The following is a 25,215-nucleotide window of genomic DNA, read 5'->3' as shown; positions in this document are numbered from 1 at the left end:
TTTTAAAACTTCCTCGGATGCGTGACGAGATGAATAATTCGTCGCGTTACCGTTCGTCACGGATCGTCATCCGTCCTGTCATGTCATGGGCGTTACGTCCCCGGATGTGCCGTTCCCTATTTACTTCTGATTTACTTCAAGAAGTAAAGATTTAGAAGGCACGACTTTAAGAGCAGGAGAAAAAAACAGTTTAAATGACCCAACTGAATGAGGGTTTTAATTATTCTTGAAATCTCCATCATAAACTATCTTTTGACATTTCCATACCTTAGTATGGACCTTGGGTCTAATACCTATTGATTAGATAACTTTTTTCTCTTCAAATGGTGTGAATGAGAGGAGATGAAAGGAACTGGGTACTTCTGCTAAGAGACAAAAGCCTGATTCTGCACAAGCATGCAAGACTTTACATAGGACAGTCACTTCATACCTTTCCCTCTTCAGACGAAGTAGGAGGTATGTGAGAAAGATGGTGACTTAGAGAGAGAGAGAAGAGAGAGATAGAAAGAGAAAGAGAGATATAGAGAGAGAAAGAGAGAGAAAGAGAGAGAAAGAGAGAGAGAGATACAGAGATACAGAGAAAGAAGAGATACATATAGAGAGAGAAAGAGAGAGATAGATAGATAGATAGATAGATAGAGAGAAAGAGAGATATGGAGATAGAAGAGAGAGAGAGAAAGAGAGATATAGAGATATAAGAGAGAGAAAGAGAGATATAGAGATAGAAGAGAGAGAAAGAGAGATATAGAGATAGAAGAGAGAGAAAGAGAGATATAGAGATAGACGAGAGAGAGATTGCGATATATGAGAGAGACATTGCGATAGAAGAGAGAGATAGAGATAGAGATAGAAAAGAGAGAGAGAGAGATGGAAGAGAGAGAGATTCTAGATAACAGAAGAGAAAGTCGAGAGTGATAGAGATTCTAGATAACAGAAGAGAAAGTTGAGAGATAGAGATTCTAGATGAGAGAGAAAAGGGAGAACAGGAAAATTATATACGAGAGGAAGAGAATACAGGAAAGAAGAAAAGTGAGAGGCAAGACATGAATGAGAGAGAAAGAAAGGAGATTAGGAGAGGAGAATGATGAAATATAAATATATAAAAGAGAGGAGAGGAAGAGAGAGAGAGAGAAGAGAGAGAGATGAAAATAAAATCTATAGTTAGAAGCAAAAGACTAACTGCACTGCAGGAGCTACCTCACAGAGTGGACATTCAACCGCCTTCCCGCCTCGTCAGTCAGCCGGCGGCCTCGAGCGGCGCCGGAAGCAGCGCGAGCCGACGCCGCTGGATGCGCGGCGGCACGTGCTTGTGATACTTCTTCGCGCCCCCCGTCCACGGCAGGAACACCCCCGTCCCGCCCCGCCCTATCCTTCTCCCCGGCGGCATTGCCGGCATCGTCGCCACCGTCATCACCATCATTTCCTGCAATGCACAGCTCTCTCCCCACACGCCCGGACCGCGTGCCGGTGGCGAAGGCATGCTTGTCTCTTTACACACTGCCACGGCGGGCGCTGGCGCCCGCGGCGAGGATGACTCCGGGGATCGGACCTTCACGAAGGTGAGGGTGATCCTTCGGTGCGACGAGGGGCAGATCACGTGCCGCGCCAGATCAGCACTGTTCCCTCGCATCACCAGCAGCGACCTGTTCATTCCCCCCAGAGTGAACAGGTCATTCATCTCTCTCTCTCTCTCTTTCTATCTTTCTTGCATTCTGTCTGTGTACTTATCAATTTGGGCCTCTCATTCTCTTCTGTATACAAATTCATCTGTCCGAAACATGACACAAGCTTCGCACTGCCCCAATCTCTCTCCTACTCTCAAAAACACCTCACCATCTATCCACCATCTCTCTCTCTCTCTATCAATATCTCTCTCTCCAAAACAACCACCCCTTACCACCATCTCTCTCTCTCTACCATTATCTCTCTCTCCAAAACAACCACCCCTTTCCACCATCTCTCTCTCTCTACCGATATCTATCTCTCTCTCCAAAACAACCACCCCTTTCCACCATCTCTCTCTCTCTACCGATAACTATCTCTCTATCCAAAACAACCACCCCTTTCCACCATCTCTCTCTCTCTACCAATATCTCTCTCTTTTTTAAAACAACCACCCGTTTGCACCATCTCATTATCTCTCTCTACCAATATCTCTCTCTCTTTTTTAAAACAACCACCCCTTTGCACCATCTCATTATCTCTCTCTACTAATCTCTCTTTCTATCCACTCTCTCTCTCCAAAACAGCCACCCCTTTCCACTGTCTATCTCTACCGATCTTCTACTCTGAATCAAGAGAGAGAAAGGAAGACGGGCGTACCCATCCTTGAGGGAGAGCGAGAGCGAGCCTTTGTAAACCCCTTGGCTGTCCCCCACAAGGAACCTCCCAAATGCCATGGTCGTCTCGGAGAGAACCAGGGTAGAGACCGGGTTCTCCAGGTGCGGCGGTTTGAAGTAAGGCTGGGAGTGCTCATCCTGTTGACCCAAAAAGTCAGCGGGTCCCACCGTTGACTTTAGAAATATAAGAGAGAGAGAGAGAGAGATAGACGAACCTCGTCGAAGAAGTTGATGATGCAGCTGTTGGGCCGCTTGTTCTCGGGAATGAGCCGCCATTGGACGAGGTGGTCAACTACCGACGTCAAAACCTCGGGAATAGGCTCAATATGGCCTGCAAGTCAACCACAAGTCAACACAAGAGTCAACGGAGAAGAGTCAACGGAGGAGCTTACTGGAAGGGTCATCGGTAGTGGGCTGAAATATCGGGGTGCCAAGCTGGATAATCTCCCGTTTGTTCCCTTTTAACTGCTGATTAAAGTAAATAAACGTGCTACCTGCACGGAAAATTACCCTGTTAGCACTGATTATCTTGATAATTAAACTCATAAAAGTCAAGGCTGACCTGATAATTCGCCGCGGCGGCCGGAGAGGCGGAGCTCGCGGACGAAGTCGGTGAGCTTGGCGAGCTCAGAGTCGGTGAATATGTCTTCGTAGAGTTTCAGGCCTTTGACCACGTTGACCTGGGCCCACAGAAAAGTCAAAATTTTAGGGGGTTTACGGTTGGGGTTAAGGTCAACGCGAGGGCTCACCATGTGGCCCTTGGCTCGCTCCTTGGCGACGAACCCTTTGACCGTCTTGATCCGGTCGGGGCGCGCCACCCGGTCCTCGCGGTCGGACCAGATTCCTGCATTGTCGGTCGAGCCTTGGCTTGCGGGGGATGATCCTGAGATGAACAGAGCATTGGAATTTTATAAGCATCTAAACCGAGATGAGAGAGAGATGACGCTGATGAGAGAGATAAAACTGATGAGAGAGAGATGACGCTGCCGAGAGAGAGATGTGACACTGACGAAAGAGAGATGACCCCGATGAAGAGAGGTGACAACGATGAAAGAGAGATGACACTGATGAGAGAGAGATGACACCGATGAAAGAGAGATGACATCAATGAAAGAGAGATGACACTGATGAGAGATGGATGACGTCAATGAAAGAGAGATGACACTGATGAGAAGATGGGAATGAGGACTTCGAAATGAAGCTTAGACAGCACGAAGGGTGGCATTTTCATTTTCTGAAGGTGAGGGGCAGGTTGAACAGAGAGAGATGAGGCAGAGAGAGGAAATATTGAGAGAAAGACAGAGATGAAAACTGAGACAGGAGAGAGAGATAGATGAGGATGAAACGGACAGGGGACGATTCAATATACAGAGATTTAATTGAATCTCCGTATGTATTGAATCTCTGTATCTCTCTATCTCCTCTACCGCTTCCATTAGAGATTTTTTTGAAGAAGGAGATAGAGATAAGAGATGAGACAGAAATGACAGATCGATCGAGTATGAAAGCGGCAGAGAGAAATAAATAATATGATTTAAGAGATGAGAAAGAGAGATAGATATGATGGACAAGAGGGAGAGATCAAAGAGAGGTGATAAGAAAATCAAAGAGATGTGGGATGAGAGAGAGAATAAACAGATGTGAAATGGGAGAGATGCTGGATGAGAGAGAGATCAAAGATATGCGGAAGAGAGAGAGTTGGGACAGCCAGATGAAAGGAAATAGAGAGATGATGGATGAGAGAGAGATGAAAAATATGTGGGAGAGTTGGGGCTGACAAATGAAATGAAAAAGAGAGATGCTGGATGAGAGAGAGATCAAAGATAAGCGGGAGTGAGAGAGAGGGAGAGAGAGTTGGCGCTGACAGATGAAATGCAAGAGAGAGACGATGGATGAGAGAGAAAGAGATCAAAGGTATGTGGAAAAGAAAGAGAGATGGGCCTGACAGATAAAATGAAAAAGAGAGATAATGGATGAAAGAGAAATCAAAGATATATGAGAGAGAGATGGGGGTTGTCAGATGGAATGAAAAAGAGAGATGTAAGAAATGAGAGAGAGATTAGAGAGGGAGATAAGAGCGAGAGCAAGAAAGTAAAGAGAGACAAAGACAGAAAGCAAGAAAAGTAAGACAGAAACAGACAGAGAGAGACAAGAGAGAAATAGAGAGACAGAGATAGAGAGAGAGAGAGATAAGAGTGAGATAGATATAGAGACAGAGATAAGAGAAAGACAGAGATAGAGAGAGAGAGAGATAAGAGTGAGATAGAGATAGAGACAAAGATAATAGAGAGACAGAGATAGAGAGAGAGAGAGAGATAAGAGTGAGATAGAGATAGAGACAAAGATAATAGAGAGACAGATAAGAGTGAGATAGGGATAGAGACAGAGATAGGAGAGAGACAGAGATAGAGAGAGAGAGAGAGAGAGAGAGAGACAAGAGTGAGAAAGAGATACAGATAGACAGAGATAAGAGAGAGAGAGACAGAGATATAGAGAGAGATAAGAGTGGGATAGAGATAGAGACAGAGATAAGAGAGAGAGATAAGAGTGGGATAGAGATAAGAGAGAGACAGAGATAGAGAGAGAGAGAGATAAGAGCGGAATAGAGATAGAGACAGAGATAGAGAGAGAGACAGAGATAGAGAGAGAGAGAGACAGAGATAAGAGCGGAATAGAGATAGAGACAGAGATAAGAGAGAGACAGAGACAGAGATAGAGAGAGAGATAAGAGAGAGTCAGAGATAAAAGAGACAGAGGTAAAGAGAGAGAGAGAGAAAGATAAGAGAGAGACAGAGATAGAGAGAGCAGAAAAGCGGAGGGAGACAGTGACAGAGAGGGAGAAAGAGAGAGAAAGATAAAAAAACAGAGAGATAGAGAGAGACAGAGCAAAAAAGCGTAGAGAGACAGGGACAGAGAGGGTGAAGGAGAGAACAAGCAAGATAAATAGAGAGAGAGACAGAGACAGATTGAGAGAGAGAGAGGGAGGGAGAGAGAGAGATGACAAGAAAAGGAAGATGGCGAACATTGAAGTCGCCGAACTCTTGCGGGCCGCCGAGCAGCGATCATCTCGGGAGGGGAAAGTACACAAAAAGCGAATATTCGTACCCCATCCCCGCACATTCACGGGCAACGAGAAGAAAAATCCCACTCCTATTTTCCCGCGCATTCTCCCCCCTTAATTCGACACCTCAGCAAGAGAAACTTCTAGAACCAGTACGGAATCGAAGACCACGAACGGCCAGGATCGATCCAAAACGCCGACGCTCGACCGTCGGATCATAGATCTACGACGAACTCGTTTAGAACAGTATTCGGAGAAGGATCATCCGGAACAATCGAAAACGACGAACTCGTTTCGAACATTTTTTTTCTGCAAAATCATCGTAAAAATAAAGTAGGATGAATCCAGAGGAAGTTGCTACAGTGATCACAATCGCCCAAATTCGAAAAGACCGGAAAGAAGATGAATCCAAAGGAAAATGTTTAAAGGTCTGCGCGCAGATCTCAGCTGGAAAAGGAAAATGCCGAAATCCTTTGTTTAAAATTTGAAAAACATAGTAAACGAAAACGGAGATGAATCTTTCGTTAGAAATCTGTAAAACATAGTAAATCAGGAAGAAGATGAATCCAAATGACGATGCTAAAAACTGACGAGCAAAGTAAACAAAAAAGATGATAAATCTTTCGTTAAAAATCTGTAAACAACAGTAAATCAGGAAGAAGACGAGTCCAAATGAAGTATTTCGTTAAAACGTCGAAATAATTTAATTAAAATTTGGAAAAAAAACGAATATAAATCTTCCGCTACAAGTCTGTAATAAAGTAAACGAAACCGTAGGTAAAACATAGTAAATCAGGAAGAAGAAGAAGAATCCAAATGAAAATGCTAAAACCTCGAAATCCTTTGCTTAAAATCTGAAAAACATAGTAAATAAGAAAGAAGATAAATCTCTCACTAGAAATCAGTAAAACACAGTAAATCAAAAAGAAAGATGAATCCAAACGAAGATGCTAAAACCTCGAAATCCTCTGCTTAAAATCTGAAAAAACACAGTAAGTAAAAAGAAGAAAAATCTCTCACTAGAAATCAGTAAAACACAGTAAATCAGAAAGAAAGACGAATCCAAACGAAGATGCCAAAATCTCGAAATCCTTCATTTAAAACCTGAAAAGAACAAAAAAAATGCAGAAATTCACCTGCATCATCCTCCGTCTCCGCGTCATCCATCGCCACAGAAGACGCCGGAAGATCAACAACGATCCGATTTCTCTCCTCCACTTCCTCGCCGTCCTCATCCACGCTAATTTCCTCCGCCGGACCTCGAAAATCGCACTCTCTCTCGTCCTCCACCTCCTGGATCGCCGATTCCTCCTTCCTCTTCGCCGCAACGCGCCGGATCGCCGTCGTCACGTCCGCGATCGGAAAATACTTCTGCAGATGAAGAACAGGGATCCAGTTCATCCTCCGGCGATGAACGGCGGCGAAAACAGCCTCGTAATCGCCGTTCGCGGCGGCGCCGCCGGCGATCTGGCTGAGATGATCGAGAAGAGCGTCGATTATCGCGTTCGCCGCCGCGAACTCGCCTCTGAACCACGCGATTATTGCGTCTCGTGCGAACACCTCGGGGAACGGAACCGCTCCCGCAGCGGCCGCCATCGACGGCTCAGGATCAATCTCCCGATCCTCCGATCGGCTTCGACGGCGGAGATCTCTCGAGCGCCGGAGAGGAAGATCTAGAGAGAGAAAGTCGCGGAGGAGAGAGGAGCTGCTCGCCGCCGAGCTCCGGCCGCGGGTATTTATACTGTCGCCGGCGCGAGTTCATGGGGAAGCGAGTCTACGTGGCGGGTGACGTGGCCTGATCGGGACCGTCGGAAGTGTTACGTGTCCACCCCGGACCCACTGGCAGGAGAGGAGAAATCAGAATACCTTAATTACCCCTCCTGCCACGCGCTTCAACGTGATTTCAAAAGAGTAGTAACGTCATTTCGCACCTTGATGTTAATTGGACCGGACAGTAACGGACCGGCCGGTCCGAACCGTTGCCACGTCAGGTCGGGCTGTGGTGGGCCCCAGGGGAAGACCCTTCGTATGACGTCAACAGGCACGTTTGCTTGAATGCGGCGTTCGATATTTATTTTTTAAATGAAAATAATTTCAGATATCGCCTGGAAATAGAATTAAATATTCATTTTGTTAAAGATGTCACGGCCTTGTCAATTTATTTAATGGTGGTGAATGAATCTGGTAGGTGGTGATAGCTATATAAAAGTAGGTCAATTATTTGGACTTTGACATCCTTGCTATTTAAATAAGTTTTATAATTTAAGTAACAGCATTGGAAAATGTACAATGTCTGGTTCATTGTTTAATCTAGAGGGAGAATCTCAACCCCTACTCCAAAGTGTTAAATTTTTGGTGAATGAATCTGGTAGCTCATAAAAGTTGTATATAAACTAGGTCAATAATGCTGGGAAAATGCCAAAATCCTGATTCATTGCTTATCTAAAGAGAGAATCTCAACCTCGTCCCTGAAATTTTAATATTTTGGTTATTGAATCTGGTAGTTAATACTGGTTTTATAAAAATCATGTTAATAATTTTCAATTTGACATCTTCAATATTTAACTGGTTTTAATATTTTTCCTATCAGCATTGGAAAAATGTAAAATTTCAGATTCCTTGATTAATATGAAGAGAGAATCTCAGCCTCACCTCTGAGTTCATTAGAAAATGGTGAATAATCTGATAGGTAATTATAGGAATCTAGAAATAGGTCCATTAGTTTGACTTGGAGATCCTGTAAAATTCCTCATCCCTTGCTTAATCTAGACAGAGAATTCCATCCCCATCTCTAGAATTTAGTTACATAAAGATCTGGACAATAACATTTACTCAAACATCCTGAATATTTAATTTTACTATCGTCGTTTGGAAAATGTAAAATTCCAGATTCCTTGCTTAATCTAAAAATATAATATCGGCCTCACCTCTAAATTAAAAAAAATGGCAATAATCTGATAGCTAATTATAGCTATATAAAAAATTAGTCAAATATTTAAAAATTTAAAATTTTTAAATCCTCCAAGTTTTAAAATTTTTAAAATTTCAAATATCAAAGTTGGGAAAAATGTTAATTTCCTGATTCCTTGCTTAACTTAAAGAGAGAATATCGTCCTCGCCTCTGAAATTTTAAAAGTTTGGTGAGTGAAGCGGGTCTATAATTTTTTCTCGAACATGCTGAATATTTAAGTAAAATTTAAAATTTACTATCAGCGTTTGAGAAATGTAGAATTCCAGACTTCTTGCTTAATCTAAAAAGAGAGTCTCAGCCTCATCTCTAAATTCAAAAAAAATGGCGAACAATCTGATAGATAGTTATTGGTAAATTAAAAATTGGTCGATTATTTAGACTCAAATATCCTCAATTTTTAAAAAATTTTAAAATTTCAAATCTCAAAGTTGGGAAAATGTAAAATTCCAGATTCCTCGCTTAGTCCAGAGAGAGAATATCAGTCTAACATAGAGTAGTCTGTAACCATGAACCAAGTTGCCATGGGACTGAGCACTTGTTTAAGGAGTTTTAGAGAGAGAGACTAAGTTTCTCTTTTATTTTTATTATTTTCTCCAGCTATCATCTCTCTCTCTCTCTCTTCTAGTTTAGAAGAGATAGAGATAGAGAGAGAGAGAGGACACGTGGTCGGCTATGAAACTAGTCTGTTCATTATTCTGCCCACTTTAGTGGACAATAAGTGGGCCCATTCCAAAACACATGCGCAACAGGGTTTCAAGGGCCCACAACTAGACAGTGGAAAACCTAACTATTTACTTTTATATTATCCAGAATTATATATTCAATAAAATCTACTCTGGGCTACAAGTTGAATAAATGGTCTGTTCAGTGAATGTTTTCATCATTGAGGGTTTGACGAGTAAAAGTCAGAAGTCATTTTCGTACTAGGTTATTTTCCACAAAAATAGCCATTTATTATATTTCAGCACCTGTTATTTTCAGAAAATAGAATGAGTTATTCAGAAGGATGAAAATATAAATGATGACATTTTTTCTGGGAATTATCTTTCCAAAAAGAGATTTATTTTAGGAATTAAAAGATGGTGAATCATTGACTTTCTTTTAAAATCTATCATGGGCTACTAGTTGAACTACTGGTCAGTTTAGTGAATGTTTTCATCATTGGGGGCTTAACGAGTAAAATGCAGAAGCCATTTTGATACTAGGTTATTTTCCACAAAAATAGCCATTTATTATATTTCAGCTCCTGTTATTTTCAGAAAATAACGTGGGTTATTCAGAAGGATGGAAATATATATGATGGCATATTTTTCTTGGAAATATCTTTCCAAAAAGAGATTGAAAATATACAAATTTGGTATTAAAAGAAGGTAAATTATTGACTTTCTTTTAAAAGGAACTTTGATGGAAATATAGGGAGAAAATCCAGAAAGGTAGTTAGAGATGGGGATGTCACCACAGAAGCAGTTCCCTCGGTTGACTAAACATGGCGCCTTCAAATATGACCGTGCCCAATGAGAAGTGGCCCTCCAATATTGTTCCATAATAGTGACAAAAACATCATGGGCATCCCAACAAAACCCATCTTCTTCCTTTCCATCTCTTGTCCGTTCTCCCCCCCCCTCTCTATCTCTCTATCTCTCTATCTCTCTATCTCTCTATTTTTCCCTTTCTCTCTGTCTCTCTATTTTTCCCTTTCTCTCTGTCTATCTCTCTCTCTCTCAATTTCTCCCTTTATTTCTCTATCTCTCTATCTCTCTATCTCTCTCTCTCTTTCTCCCATTCTCTCTGTCTCTCTAGCTCTCTCTCTCTCTCTCTCTCTCTCTTTCTCCCTTTCTTTCTCTCTCTCTCTCTCTATCCCTCTCTTTCTCCCTTTCTCTCTGTCTCTCTATCTCTCTCTCCCTCTCTTTCTCCCTTTCTCTCTGTCTCTCTCTCTCTCTCTCCCTCTCTTTCTCCCTTTCTCTCTGTCTCTCTCTCTCTCTCTCCCTCTCTTTCTCCCTTTCTCTCTGTCTCTCTAACTCTCTCTCCCTCTCTTTCTCCCTTTCTTTCTCTATCTCTCGATATCTCTCTCTCCCTTTCTCTCTCTTTCTCTATCTCTCTATTTCTCTCCCTTTCTCTCTTTATTTATCCCCTTCTCTTTCTCCCTTTCTTTCTCTATCTTTTTATCTCTCTCTTTCTCCGTTTCTCTCTCTTTCTCTGTCTTCCTTTCTCTCTTATTTATCTCTCTCTATTTCTCTCCCTCCATACCTCTTTCTCCCTTTCTCTCTCTACCTCTCTATCTATTTATCTCTCTTTCTCTCTCACTCTTTCTCTCACTATCTCTCTCTCATTCTCTCTATTTTTCTCTCTTTCTCACTCTCCCTCTATCTCTCTTTATTTATCCCTTTCTCTCTCTATCTCTCTTTCTTTATCCCTTTCTCTCTTTCTCTCTCTATCACTCTATCTTTCTGCCTTTCTCTCTCTCTATCAATATATATATCTTTATGTCTGTCTCTCTCTTTTCTCTCTCTATCTCCCTTATTTCCGAGAAAGAATTGGCTTCTATCTTCCACACCCACTGGTCCCCGTCTCCTTTAATGCATCTACTGATCTATCTGTCAATATAGGCTTTATTAAGGTACCTGCCTTCGTTGCTATGTCTGTAGTTATCTATCTGTCTGTGAAAATAACTATCACTATCTATCTACATATGCACACCCGTATATATATAACTGCATACGTGTGTATGTATGTGTACATAGGTATGTATGTAATTAATGTACTTATCGTATGTATGTAACTTATGTATGTATGCATGGATGGATCTATGTCAGCATGTATATAACGTATGCATGTGTACATAGGTAAGTATGTAATGTACTACTTGGCCGTTTGATATATAATTGGGATTTTTATTATTAATTATAGCATTAAATTTGGTCTTATCCATTTTGTACGACCCATCAGTTCATCAGGCTCTGATTCCATCAAAGGTCACTGCACCTGCAGTACTTATTAGTTATTTAAGTAAATAAATTAATCATGACCATAAAAATCTAGAAAACATATCAATTGTTTGAGGTTTATTCTATCAACTTAGTGTTAGCTCCCGTGGATCAGGCGGAAATAAATAATAAACCACTTATAACTGATGGGAAAAATATGCAGTGTCCACACTCCATCCCTAAGATTCAATTATGCAGAATCCGGAAATAAACTTTTTTATTGATTTTTTTTTAAAATAAGAACTGACAAGTACATTACATGATATCTTTCGTGAACAGAAGGGTTGATGGGTTTCGTCTTATAATTATTTTATTAAAGTAAATTGTCAACCGCTAATGATTTTCAAAGTGAGAATTGCACAGGGCATGATCATCAAAATTTTTCCAAATAACTTTGGAAAAATTGAGAAAAAAATAAGTATAAGAGGGATGTGGGGTTCATAACTTTGGACAAAGTTAAAAAAGGTGAAAGTGGATAGTTCCTATGCAACTTTTATTTCCTCGTGTGCCTGAACAGGACAGATGAACAAGCGATAGAGAGAGGAAGAACTCACGTTTCTGATAATTGCTCACGTCAATTGGATCACGGGATACTTGTATTCTATCAATGTACTTACTCTCGGGCAACATTTCACCATCTCTCTCTCTCTCTTCCTCTATCCATCTCTCTCTCTCTCTCTACCTCTGTCTCTATCTCTCTCTCTTTCTCCCTCCCTCCATCTCTATTTTTCTGTTTCTCTCTCTCTCTCTCGTTCTCTCTATCTCTATCTGTCTCCCTCCATCCATCTCTCTCTTTTTGTCTATCTCTTTCGCTCTCTCCCTCTCGCTCTCTCTCTATCTCTATCTCAATCTGTCTCCCCCCCCATCTCTCTCTTTTTCTCTATCGCTATCTCTATCTCTCTCCCCCTCTCAATCTCTCTATTTCTCCTCTCCCTCCATCTCTCCTTCTCTATCTCTATCTCTCTCTCCCTCTCGCTCTCTCTATTTCTCCCTCCCTCCATCTCTCTTTCTCTATCTCTATCTCTATCTCTCTCTGTCTCCCTCCGTCCAGCTCTCTCTTTTTCTCAATCTCTATCTCTATCTCTCTCTCCCTCTCGCTCTCTCTTTCTCTCTCTCTCTATATATATATATATCTCTCTTCCTCCTTCCATCGCTCTCTCTCTTTCTCTATCTCTATCTCTCCCTCCCTCTCCCTCTCGCTCTCTCTTTATATTTATATATATATATCTCTCTTCCTCCTTCCATCTCTCTCTCTCTTTCTCTATCTCTATCTCTATATCTCTCTCCCTCTCCCTCTCGCTCTCTCTTTATATATATATATATATCTTCCTCCTTCCATCTCTCTCTCTCTCTCTCTCTCTCTCTCTCTCCCTCTCCCTCTCGCTCTCTCTTTATATATATATATATATATATATATCTTCCTCCTTCCATCTCTCTCTCTTTCTCTATCTCTATCTCTCTCTCCCTCTCCCTCTCGCTCTCTCTTTATATATATATATATATCTGTTCCTCCTTCCATCTCTCTCTCTCTTTCTCTATCTCTCTTCCTCCCTCTCCATCTCTCTCTCTCTGTCTTTCTCCCTCCATCCATCTCTATCCCTCTCTCCCTCTCGTCTCGTCTCCTCTCTCTCTCTCTCTTTCTATTCCTCTCGCTCTCTCTTTCTCCCTCCATCCATCTCTCTCTATTTATCTCTCTCTCTCTCTCTCTCCCTCCATCCATCTCTTTCTATTCGTCTCCCTCTCTCTCTCTCCCTCCACCTGTACATGTCTGGTTCTCTTATCCTTATATTTGGACCTGTCTGCCATTTGTCTTATAATCTTCCCTCACTACACTTCTTTGTCTCTCAGTGTGTGTATATATTATGTATTCTCCCTATGTTTTTATCTCCGTCTATTATCTCACATACTATCTCCTCATTAAGTAAACTCTACTTATTCTTTCAGTATTTCTCACTGTGTTACCTCTTCAAATCCTTAATATCTTCAGTTTCTTTTGTCTTTCACTCGTTCCCACTCATTCTGATCTTATTTATTTTGATTAAATACAAAACGTATTCAGGATAAACTCAAAAATCTGGGTAGCTCTCTGTCTAATCAGCTCCACGTAATTAGAGTCTATTATTTTCCTAACCTAGTTTTATATACAATGTTTGAAATTTATGACGATGATTTCCATATAAGTTTACAGATTATGATGTGCAACTGCCTACGTTGAAATGTATTATTTCCCAAAATAATTTAATGTGAGAGCTACATTTCTTACGTTGAAGCGGTTGAAAAGTAGTTTAGATGGTAATTTATTCCATTATTCCTTCCTTTTGCACACTTTTCTTCCATGGATGATCTAGAATAACGAACACCAATTATTATAGTTTAGTTACTTATCTGAAGGTGAGTGGATAAAAACTAGTCAACAAATTTATAATATAATATTAAGATAGTCTTTATTTCTGAGAAGGTTCTGAAGCCAAGGTTCATGAACAAGTGATAAGGCCATGTAAGAGTGAGTGGACATGCTGATTTTCTGAGATCAACATCTCACAAAAAAACTATATGATATCATAAAGTGATATACTTTTATTGGTCAGAAGGGATTGGGAGGAATAAAATATTTAGGGTTGGATAGCCATGCATGTGCATTGTCCCACTAGAGATGATCATAAGGGTAGCTGGCATGATGGGAATTTTTTTATTTGCCCAGATAAAAAAACTAAATATTTGATGGAAAACAGGGTGGAAATTAATGGATTGGTTAGAGTGATATCACATGGCGTGATGAGAGGTCAATTTTTGAAAATTATTTTTTGGGTTGTTTTTTTCTTATGTGGGTTGGAGTGTACGTAAGTTGGAAAGGGGGGGGGGAGACAGAGAGACCATGCGTTGTGTACGGCAGAAAAAAACTTAGAAAATAACAATTAGGACCGACGGCACAGATCTGGGCTTTGCAAGAGACCTGCCGGCCAAGGTGTGGCTGAACTTTGCAAGGACTGATTCTCTCTCTCTCTCTCTCTCTCTCTCTGTCTTTGTCTCCCTCTCTCTCTTTCTCCCCCTCAATCTCTGTCTGTCTCTTTCTCTCTCTCCCTCTCTCTCTCTCCTCCTCAATATCTGTCTCTATCTTTCTCTCTCCCTCTTCCCTTCTATCTCTGTTTATCTCTGTCTTTCTCTCTGTCTTTGTCTCCGTCTCTCTCTCTCCCTCAATCTGTCTGTCTCTTTCTCTCTCTCCCTCTCTCTCTCTCTCCTCCTCAATATCTGTCTCTATCTTTCTCTCTCTCCCTCTTCCCTTCTATCTCTGTTTATCTCTGTCTCTCTCTCTGTCTTTGTCCCCCTCTCTCTCTCTCCCCCTCAATCTCTGTCTGTCTCTTTTTCTCTCTCCCTCTTCCCATCTATCTCTATTTATCTCTGTCTGTCTCTCTATCCCTCTCCCTTCTATCTATATTTTCCTCTGTCTCTGTCTCTCTCTCTTTCTCTCTATATCCCTCTCCCTTGTATCTTTATTTATCTCTGTATGTGTCTCTCTCTCTGTCTCCCTCTCTCTCTCTCTCTCTCCCACTCTTAACTCAAGTTCTGTCTCTCTCTTTCTCTCTCTACCTCTCCCCTTCTATCACTATTTATCTCTGTCTCTATCTTTCTTTGTTTCCCTCTCCCCTCTATCTATGTCTCTCTCTTTGTCTATATCTTTCTCTCTCTCCTTGTCCCCTCAATCTATGTCTTTCTCTTTCTCTCTCTCCCTATCACCTTCTATCTCTGTCTATCTCCTTGTCTCTATATTTCTCTCTCCCACTGCCCATCTATCTCTATCTCTTTGTTTATATCTATTTCTGTTCCCTCTCCCCCTCTATCTCTGTTTGTCTCTTTGTCCCTGTCTCTCTCTCTCTCTCTCTCTCTCCTTTCTTTCTTTCTTTCTCTCTATCCCCATATATCTCTGTCTATAAACTATATGTGCCTCCCTATCTCCTTATATCTCTGCCCATATCTTTATCTCTCTTTCCTCTTATATCTCTGTCTATTATCTTTTCTTTCTCTCTGTGTCATTGTCTATACATATATCTCCCTTCCTCTACCCTTTACCTCAGTCTGTATATTTTTGTCCCTATCCCCTTCTATCTCTGTATTACTTCTTTTTCTTCCCCCTTCTAACTATGTCTTATCTATCTCTCTCCCTCTCCTCCCCCTTTTTACGTCTGCCTCTCTTTCTCTTTCTCAACCCCTTCCCCTTCTATTTTTCGCTTTTGTCCTCCACCTCTATCAGTCTCTCTCTCTCTCTCTCTCTATATATATATATATATCTCATTTATGCGTATATTGCTCTCCCTTTATTGCAGTCAATATCTTCTTCTCTATCACCCATTTATGCCTATATCACTCTCCCTTTAGTCCAGTCAATCTCTTTTTCTCTATCACCCATCTATGCCTCTACCACTCTCCCTTTATTGCAGTCAATCTCTTTCTCTCTCTCTCCTCTCTATCCCTTTATCTCTGTAGATCTTTCTCTCTCTGTCCCCCATTATCTCTATCTATCTATCTCTCTAGCTCTGTCCATCTATTGGCTCTCTATCTCTTTCTTTTCCCCTTCTCCTTCTCACCCACTATCTCAGTCTTTTTCATTATCTCTCTATTTCTATCTTTCAATCTCTATCTGTCTTCTTCTCTATCGGTCTCCCATTCTTAATTTTTTCTCTCCAAATGTTTTTAGAAAATATGATAATTGACAATGAATACCTTCTTTGGCTTTCTCGATAGATTTAAGTTTGAGATCCTGTGGAAGTTCTAATAGTTAAACTAGTCCAAAAAATAACATGTTGAGTTTTTCAGAATAATATCTATCATCCATGGAATTTGAATATAAATAACCCAGTTTATTTAAATTTATGAAAAAAGATTAAAATTTTATTAATATCTTGATGATGCCGTCTTCTTAAAATTGTAATATAATCTTAGTCCACTTTGAAGGATTAATTTTACTTCTGACAAATCCTCTTAAATTATACATTGTATATATTTAACAGTACTTTAATTAATACTTTCTTGCAATGTAGAAATAAATGTATCTAAATTTTTTAAAATTTGAACTTTGAATGTTTCAGTTAATTAATCCTATAGATATAATTATTTCATCACATCTCTGCAAGATAAAAAATATAGCACGAGCAATCAGAATAAACATTTTATCTGTCTTACTCTGAAATCAAATGAAGGCAAGTGTAGATAGACAAAGAAAAAATAATGAAATATTATTTAATAAATGTGCTTCCGAAATGGCTCACGTTTAACCAAGGAAGTGTAAATTCTTCACTCTCTAAGTACCGTGTAAATTATATGTGGATTTTCCTTTATGTCACATGTTTTAAAAATATTTATTATATGTCACTGAAATTTTTATTTGACAAAGAGTTAAGCCATTATTACTTTTTTACCATTGATACCTTATATTCCAATGATATATTTTTAACATGCATACCTAGTGGCTATTCTCAACGAGATGATAATTGTGGATGATAATTTGTAAATTTATTCATGTAAATATGCCTTACAGATCATTTAAATTGTCTCATGTATTGATTATGATTCCTACTCAGTTATTAATAATATCCATAAAGATGAACAAAAGGAAGAAGAAAACACGAATACGTAAATGATTGTCTTTATAAGAAGTTTGTTAATTTTAGAATCAATGATATATATATATATATATATATATATAAAAATTATTATAGGTCATTTATTTTTTCTCCATCCTAGTAATCATTTGTGATAATTATAATGATCACATATGCACAATATCAAGTCTTCAAATAATTAAATATAATTTTACTTTAATATTCTAAATTTTTTGTACGTTTTGGTATTTTTTAGAATTAAAAAACATAAGATTTGTAAAAAACTTATTTTATAAGCAAAACATAATTTTTTTTTAAAGGATTTATTTAATTATTTTTAATGGGTTTAATACATTTAAATATGCTTGGCCATTTATCTCAGTCTGGTTTATTTGAATTCAGCCAATATTTGAAGAGACCAATCATTGGTTGTGGCTAATGATTTGTTATGAAAAAATAGTTTTGACTAAAAAAATGCAAAGCCAATGACAAAAGGCCAAAGGAGTATATCAACTCTGCCATGGGAACTTTTTATCATCCCTCCTCCAATTGACACTCCTAAGATTATTTAGGTTATGGTCAACTATCAAACATAAACAGTCGTTCCAGCTAGTACTGATGCATTACAAAATAATCAGAGTACCCTTCTATAATATTCACTACCTTATCCATGGACTGTCATACCATCCTATCATCTTTTTGATGTCTCCTCTTATGCTGGGGGTGTATGATCACATCTTGACCACATAATCACTTTCATGGACTTCTTGTTCCATTTGAGCTAAGACTGTTTACAGTTTTACCTTTATGAACTTGTGGGTTATATTCAAAAGACAATTGTCCATCCACAATGTAGGAAGCCACACCTGATTTGTTCAAAAAATAAAAAGAGAAACTAAGTTAAAGACAAACTGGCCGTTATCAAGTATTCACAGTCTACTAATAAATCATCTTCATATTTTTTACTAATTATGAAACACATGAATGCATGATCTTGAGAGAATTATTTAATTTAGAGTTTCCATTAAATACTGAAAAATATTTTCATAAATAGATACTTAGTGCCCCTTTAAATTAACTTAAAAGTTTAGTGATTTATTTCTTCCTCTCGTGTTTCAGATTTGAAATGGTTTCATGAAGTAAAACATTTTGTTGGTAGTGAAAAATGAGGTTCATGAGTAGTTCAAAATTATCTGGAGTCAAAATAAAAGTCAAACTGATCTAACACTGTCCAAAAATTGGTTGTGTCACAAGTTTAATCAAACTATTTACTCATTAATACTTAAGGTCTACACCCCTTGGGTTATGGATCACCCAATGTATTTTTTTTTATCAATCCAATAGCATTAGTTCGACTGGCCCATTTTCTTTCACTCTAATTTCTTTTAATAATTGAACACGTAATTTTAGAAGCCAAGTCGACTTCATTCAGTATTGCAAGGCATTCATAATATAACCTTTTTATCACTACTAGGCAGTCATTGAGGAATAGATGAGTGATGCCTGCAAAGTATAGTGTAGAAATAAAACATAGGGGACTATATTAAAAACATATTGGAAAGAATATTGTATTATTACATCGAAATTTAAGGTTTTCAAACTAGGTGACAGTAAGTTTAGATGATTTTTTGGTTTTAATTTATTTTGAAGAAAGATAGGAGAGATCACAGGTGACCCTCCCGTTGTGATATATAAATATGAATGTTTAAGAACATAAATGCCTACAAGTTAACTACAATGATGACATTAAAAACTTGATAGTTAACTCCAATGATGTTCCACACAAGACTAGCCAAGGTTGGGATATTCAAATTATAAATTTCTCCTTAAATGGATTCATTTGGTTCATCTCTTCCATCAGTGACTGAAAGCAACGTTTCTAGGAGATTCACTCAAAATTTCAGTTCTAAAATCAACTTGCATATCAAGATCCATCCGGATTATTTTTGTGAGTATATCCCCCTTTTCCCCCCTTTTTCTGTGCAAATCAACCAGCACCACAGTATTCAGGCTCTTCATTTTTTTAGGGCAACCAATGGATGTATGATATTTTTTGTATTATATGTTCATCAGCTGTTAGTTATCTCAAGATTAATTGTGAAAAGGACTGATATTAACAATGCTTGCTATACATGGAAATCGTCACAATTCATGGATACGTCAGGACCAAGAACCAATTATTTTCTGATAAATCGATCAATAAAGAGATTTGTTTTAAAAAATAATGAGGAGAAATTAAAATATCAACTTCATTGATTACTCTTGTTTCATATAAGGTAAAAATGGAATGTAACCTGGCGTTATAGAACAGAGTAGCATTACTACTGAGGAGGCCTCTAGTAAGATATTCCATCCAATGATTGTTAAATTTGAAAATGATAATTAAAAAATTACTAGATTCCTGGGTGGGCAATGACCAAAAGATACAATTATCTTCATACAAAGACAAGTTTCGTATACACTTATTTCAGATGAATTAATAAAAAGCAGCATTACTGGTGAAAGAGGCCTGACGTAGAACAATCCTTCCAATGATTGCAACACATGAAAATAACCTTAGGAAATAACTAGATTCATGGGTAATGAAAAAGGCACATTTTCAATCAATAAAGAGATATCATACACTCTATTCCATCGATTCTTCCCCAAACAAGTAAATGCTTACATTAATTTCAAGGCCGTTTAGGTTCATCATCTTCAATGTCCCAGCTAAGATTCTCTTCATCTTCTGCCAAAGTCAATCTCCTGCGCAGATCAACCCTTTCTGGGCTCCCAGAAGAACCCCCAATCTTCTTCTCATCACTCTCTCCAAGATCTTCAATTTCATCCCAGCCAAGATCATCTTCCTCAGGAACAGACGGCTGAGTCGACACCACTGTTACATCACTGTTCTTGGATGATTCTACAGATTCCAAATTACCTTCTCCAACTTTTTTGATCTCAGGATCGATCAATTCCTCAGTTTTTTTCATCTCCGGAATTGTTTTGGCATCATGGGCAACTTCTTCAGCTCCAGAATCCTCCCTAGACTTCAATTCAGCTCCAGAATCATTGATATTTCCTGCATCTCGATCTTCATCTTTCCGTTCATCATCCCTGATTTTGTCCGAATCATCGTCCTCAACCTCCCAGCTGAGATCTTCTTCTTCATCCCCTGAAATCGCCCTCTTGACGAGGTTCGCTCGGAGATCCTCGGCTTGCTTCAGCTTGAAAACCCGGTAGAAATACCGACTCCAAAACGTGTCCTCATCGACGACCTCAGGAACCAATCTAGACCAATTTCCCTGCACAAATTTGTTCTCTTCGAGCAGCAAATCGATCTCATCCTCGCGATCTCGCAGATCGAACCCTTCAACCCACTTGCCAAAATCATCCAAATCATCCGGATTTTCCGAGAAAGTTCTCGAATCGGCTTGAATCGCTTGAATCTTGGCCTCAAATCGATTGGGACGACTCGCCAGCCCCAAATCCGGCGAACTCAGATCCGGATTTTCTTCCCCTTCGATCGACAGCAGCGCGTCCTTCCCTTGAGCGATGACCTCGGCGGTGCCGCGCCAGACCGAAGCGCCGATCTCGTCCAGCGCGTGCCCTACAGTTTCCAAAGACTCTTGCGCGACGGAAGCTCCGGCCTCAATCGAAGTGGGAATCTCAAGAATTACCTCGCGGAGAGCCTCCGTCTCTTTGACGAGCCCCGATCCGAACTCTTCGAGATCGCGGCGGTAGGTTTCGATCAGCGGCTCGGATTTCGACACGATGGTCTTGATCAACCCCGAGAACGCGCCCCAGGGCTTGGCGGCGCCATCGCCGGAGCTCGATTCCGCCGCCGCCGCTCCGCCGCCGCCCTCGGCGGCGGATACCGGCGGTTCCTCCGCCGCGGAGAAGACGGATCGGAAGAAATCCATGGCGGATTTGGGGGAAAAATCGAAGCTTTGGCGAGAGGAAGACGATGAACTGATATAAAGAGAAGAGAGTTAACTGCGTTGGATGGACGGTGGATAGCGCGCCACGTAGGCCCTCTGCTTTTATATTATATTTCTAAGGATTAACTTTAGTCTTTTCGGCCGATGTGGCTCTTTAAATATCCAAAAGTTTGTTTTTTTGTATACTGTGTGAGTATCTCCACTACTATAATAGGAATACATGTACCCTTCTGGCCTCTGATTGGCTGACAAAAGAGTGAGAGAGAAGAGGGGAGAGAAAAAGGGCCGTCGTGTGACAGGAGGAGTTCACCGTCGTCTGAACGGACCCATGAATGGGCTGCTCATTCACGATCAACAATATCACGATTATTGACTGCCCCACAGTTCCACGAAAGGCCAACCGTCGCAAATCACGTTCTCGCCAGGCAAGGAACGATGATGGTGTTGAAATCTGATGATAGACGGAGGGGTGATCGACCACGATCGACTGGAGACAACGATGGTGATCGAGGAAGGCCGAGTGGTTCACCAGTCCGTGGGCATTCGATCAACGATCTGCTCCAGGATCGTGATGATGGTTGGTCGACGTGGACAGTGGGCCTTCAGGAAGATCTACAAGAGACAAGGGATCAGAGGGCTGTACACAGGCATCTCCCTGACCCTGATCGGCATGCTGCCTTACAACACCTGCTACTACTTCATGTACGAGACGGCGAAGACGGCCTATTGCCGGGCGAAGAAGAAGAAGGCGCTGACCCGCGCGGAGCTGCTGGTGGTGGGCGCCGTGTCGGGGTTGACGGCGAGCACCATCTGCTTCCTGCTAGAGGTGGCAAGGAAGCAGCTGATGGTGGGCGCGCTGGGCGGCCGGTGCCCGAAGAACATGGCAGCGGGCATTTTGTGAATTTTGTGATCCTTCTGTGATTCTTCAGTGATTGTGAATTTTAAATTCACAATCCAAATCGATTGTGAATTTTAGATCTACTCATCAATCTGGATTAGATTTTTGTTTATTCTGTGTATTGGATTTTTTAAAATTTCAGTAGATTTTCTATTTCATATTCGATTTTCTATTACACGATTTTGTGGATTTCATCTGATTATTGTGAATTTTAGATCCGATTGTGAATTTTAGATATATTGATTATTGTGAATTTTATATCTGATTATCTGTTCTTTAAATTCAATCTGGATTTGATCCGATTGTGAATTTTAGATCTACGGAAATCTACAGAATTCTTCTGCGATTGTGAATTTTAGACCTACGGAAATCTATGGAATTCTTCTGCGATTGTGAATTTTAGATCTACGGAAATCATATTCGAATTTAAGATTCATAAGATGGCATACAGTTCATTAGATAGTTTGACATTACCCATTTCATATTGTTAATCTCCTGATTTCTTTTAGATTTTTAGGAAAAGGAACTGATCCAGTTGAAGCGGGAGGCTAGATTGAAAGGTGGATTCTACGTTGAGCCTACGGCTAAGCTTCTCTTTGTCATTTGAATTCGGGGGTTAGTGTAAATCTTTCACAAGAATTACCAATGCTATTCTATATCGGAATCTATAATGCTCTTTGCACCGTTTTTCTATTTAATTTATTTGTCTGTTGCACACATTAGTTCCTTTGATGAGTCTGAATTTCATCAGCCTTTCACAGAGGACAGGATTTCAATGGCCTTATTTTTTCTGTCTTTTAATTATTTACTAAGGTCATCAGTGCTCTGAAGAATACCAGTGCCTTTGATTTGGTCATATTCTTTGTTATCAGAGGAGTTGTAAACGTCCTCAGTCAAGCCAATTCTTGGCCAGTCGGTTGCAGGGTTGAGTTTGATGTGCTGGGCACGCAGCCGAGACACAAAATTGCTGCCAGATATGACGGTTTCGTAGGCATTCTGCCAAAGTTTTCTAAGTCTGTTGACCTAACTGACATCGACTCTTAGTGATTTGAATACAAATTTCGATCGAGAGCTCTAATTTTTTGTTGTTTTATTTGTTTCATAAATCGAAATGTTTGACTCATAAACCAAAATTCAATTGTTTGGCGAAATTCAACTGAAATTCGAGCAAAAGGTGATTTCTTCTAATCTCAATCTGAGATCCTAAATTTCAATTGAAAAGCCCTAAATTTTGATCGAGAAGCCCCCTAAATTTCTTCTGAATTTTGCTCTAAAATTTAGATCTCAGTGATAAAGAAGGTCGAAGAGATGAAGAAAATTTCTGATCGATGGACATCGAAGTTCTCCATCAATAGGAATCTTTTCATCAAATCAAAATCTTTACATCGATCAGAAGTTATTTTCTGTAAAAATTAAATCTCAGTCTCTCGATCGAGAGCCAAACATTTTGGTTTAGAAATTTCTATTCTGGGGGAGTCAAAAATTTCATATTTGATCAAGAGGTCTAATTTTTAGTTGTTTTATTTGTTTCATAACTCTAATTTTTAGTTGTTTTATTTGTGTCATAAACCGAAATTCAAATGTTTGGCTCATCAACAGAAATGTTGAGAAGTTCGTATTCTGCGGGGAGTAGAAAATTTCATATTCGATCGAGAGCTCTAATTTTTTATCTAGAAATTACCGAGAGTAGTAAATTTTGATAAAAAAGATTCTGATCGATGGAGAACTGCGATCGAGAAAATTTGATTTTTCTGGAAATCCCTAATTGTGAACGAGAAGTTCATATCCATACATTTTGACTGCGAAGTTCAAATTCAATCGGTTAGACAGCAATTGAAGAGTCCACATCCAATCGAGATCCCAGCATTTGGACAGAAAATTAACTTTTTACTGTAAAGTTCAGATTCTGATTGAGGGGCCCTAATTTTTTTCCTTCTCTATTGCCCTATTTTCTGCCAAGTGAAACCATCGAATCTGAATTTAATCAAATATGTATCCTCAGATCTATAGATGATACTGTGCAGAAGTGGAAGAAGAAGAAAGCGTGGAGAGGCGGCTATTTCCCCCTTTTTGACGTCACCATTGGTTAGCATTAGGCGGTCTTGCTCTCAGGATATCAGTTAGTTTTTCCCTTGGTTAACATGAACGACAATATCGGTATTTTCACCATCATCAATTGTGGTAATTTGATGGGTTTGAGTTTGATTTCAGCTCTGTTCATCTTTTTTTTTTAGTGATGTATGGTGGCAGCTGGCAGAAGAGACAACATCGCCGAGTAAAACTGAGGTGAAAGGGTTCTACAGAGTCGATGTTGATGTTCCAGTAGATGATTGGGTCAACATTACGAACTTCTACGATATTCTGTTTTAATACTGGTCACTGGTGGGTAAATCCATCTCTTCGAGTTTTGATAAATTCCACTAAGTATAGTAAATTAAAATGGGTGGATGTACACCAAATTTATATTTCATGGGTAACCGCCACTTCGTTGTATGAATCTGGGTTTTTATTTCAGATGGAGATTAATTCGGTTGATTGACAAGACCAAAATTTGCAGAAATGGCTGCATGCCCATTTTTGTATTTTTAAGCTGGGTTTTTATAACTTAAGATGAAGATTAGTTTGGTTGATTGACAAGAATGAATTTTGAAGAATTGGGCAGATGTACACTGAGTTTTTGTCTCATGGGTAAACGTCATTTTGTCTTTCTAAGCTGGGTTTTTAAAATTTCAGATGGAGATTAATTTGATAGATTGAAATGAACGAATTTTGATGAATTGGGGGGATGCCCACTAATAACAGCATAATTTCTGTCTTTATTTCACGTTGTTAGCACAATTTTATGCATTTCAAGAGCTTAAAATGGGGTTGTTATCATATATTTACATGAAAATAGTGTTCTCAAGTAATTTCTGATTTTCCCCTAATTTTCTGTTAATTATATGAATTTTAAAGGAATTATTGAAGCTCGAAATAATTATTTTTGAATGAAAATGACATATTTAATATTTTATTTCGACATTTATCAGCATGGAAATGAATCAGTGAATTTTCTAGAATTTTCTAGAATTATTAACGAATTTTTAGGATTTTTTCTGAGATTTATTTGAAGAGGAAATTCATTTATTTCAAGGAAAAAGTATATTTATAAGAAAAGAAAAAGCATTTTTCTAATTTTTGAACATTTAAGGGCCTTTTTGCAAACTTTCGTTGCAAAAAGACCCTGAAAACAGCTCTCGGTCGCCACTATAGGCGTAAAGATGTAATTTAATATCTTACAGGGTTTTATTGCAAATGTATTATTAATTGTTTTAATATTTTAGAGAAAAGCGGAGGAGAGAGAATGCGAAAAGGGGTATATCGATAGATATTTTTGGGCGGCGTCGGTGGCAAATGTTTATTTTGGAAAGGACTTACCCGTAAATGTCAGGGCGATTTCTGAGAG

The 25,215-nt window shown here is 39.4% G+C and overlaps 3 protein-coding genes across 3 annotated transcripts; 1 reads left to right on the top strand and 2 right to left on the bottom strand.

Annotated features, from left to right (window-relative positions):
• Positions 1-343: 343 nt before the first annotated feature.
• On the bottom strand, positions 344-7,117 carry LOC144715555 (RNA demethylase ALKBH10B-like). Its single transcript, XM_078590485.1, has 7 exons — positions 6,537-7,117; positions 3,089-3,222; positions 2,902-3,019; positions 2,732-2,833; positions 2,555-2,670; positions 2,323-2,477; positions 344-1,643 (listed from the first exon to the last, which is right to left on the bottom strand). The coding sequence occupies exons 1-7, from the start codon at positions 6,994-6,996 to the stop codon at positions 1,238-1,240; spliced, it is 1,491 nt and encodes a 496-aa protein (XP_078446611.1). The 5' UTR covers positions 6,997-7,117; the 3' UTR covers positions 344-1,237.
• Positions 7,118-19,532: 12,415 nt separating this feature from the next.
• LOC144715569 (uncharacterized) lies at positions 19,533-20,880 on the bottom strand. Its single transcript, XM_078590503.1, has one exon. It carries the CDS (start codon positions 20,852-20,854, stop codon positions 19,625-19,627), a length of 1,230 nt encoding a protein of 409 aa, XP_078446629.1. The 5' UTR covers positions 20,855-20,880; the 3' UTR covers positions 19,533-19,624.
• A 247-nt stretch (positions 20,881-21,127) lies between these two features.
• On the top strand, positions 21,128-23,137 carry LOC144715570 (putative mitochondrial adenine nucleotide transporter BTL1). Its single transcript, XM_078590505.1, has 2 exons — positions 21,128-21,719; positions 22,280-23,137. The coding sequence occupies exons 1-2, from the start codon at positions 21,327-21,329 to the stop codon at positions 22,298-22,300; spliced, it is 414 nt and encodes a 137-aa protein (XP_078446631.1). The 5' UTR covers positions 21,128-21,326; the 3' UTR covers positions 22,301-23,137.
• The last annotated feature ends 2,078 nt before the right edge of the window (positions 23,138-25,215 follow it).

This window comes from Wolffia australiana, chromosome 19 (genome assembly GCF_029677425.1).
Source record: "Wolffia australiana isolate 7733 chromosome 19, ASM2967742v1".
NCBI classification, from domain to species: domain Eukaryota; kingdom Viridiplantae; phylum Streptophyta; class Magnoliopsida; order Alismatales; family Araceae; genus Wolffia; species Wolffia australiana.
Note: the sequence above shows the minus strand (reverse complement) of the source record. Positions and strands in the feature narration are given on the sequence as shown.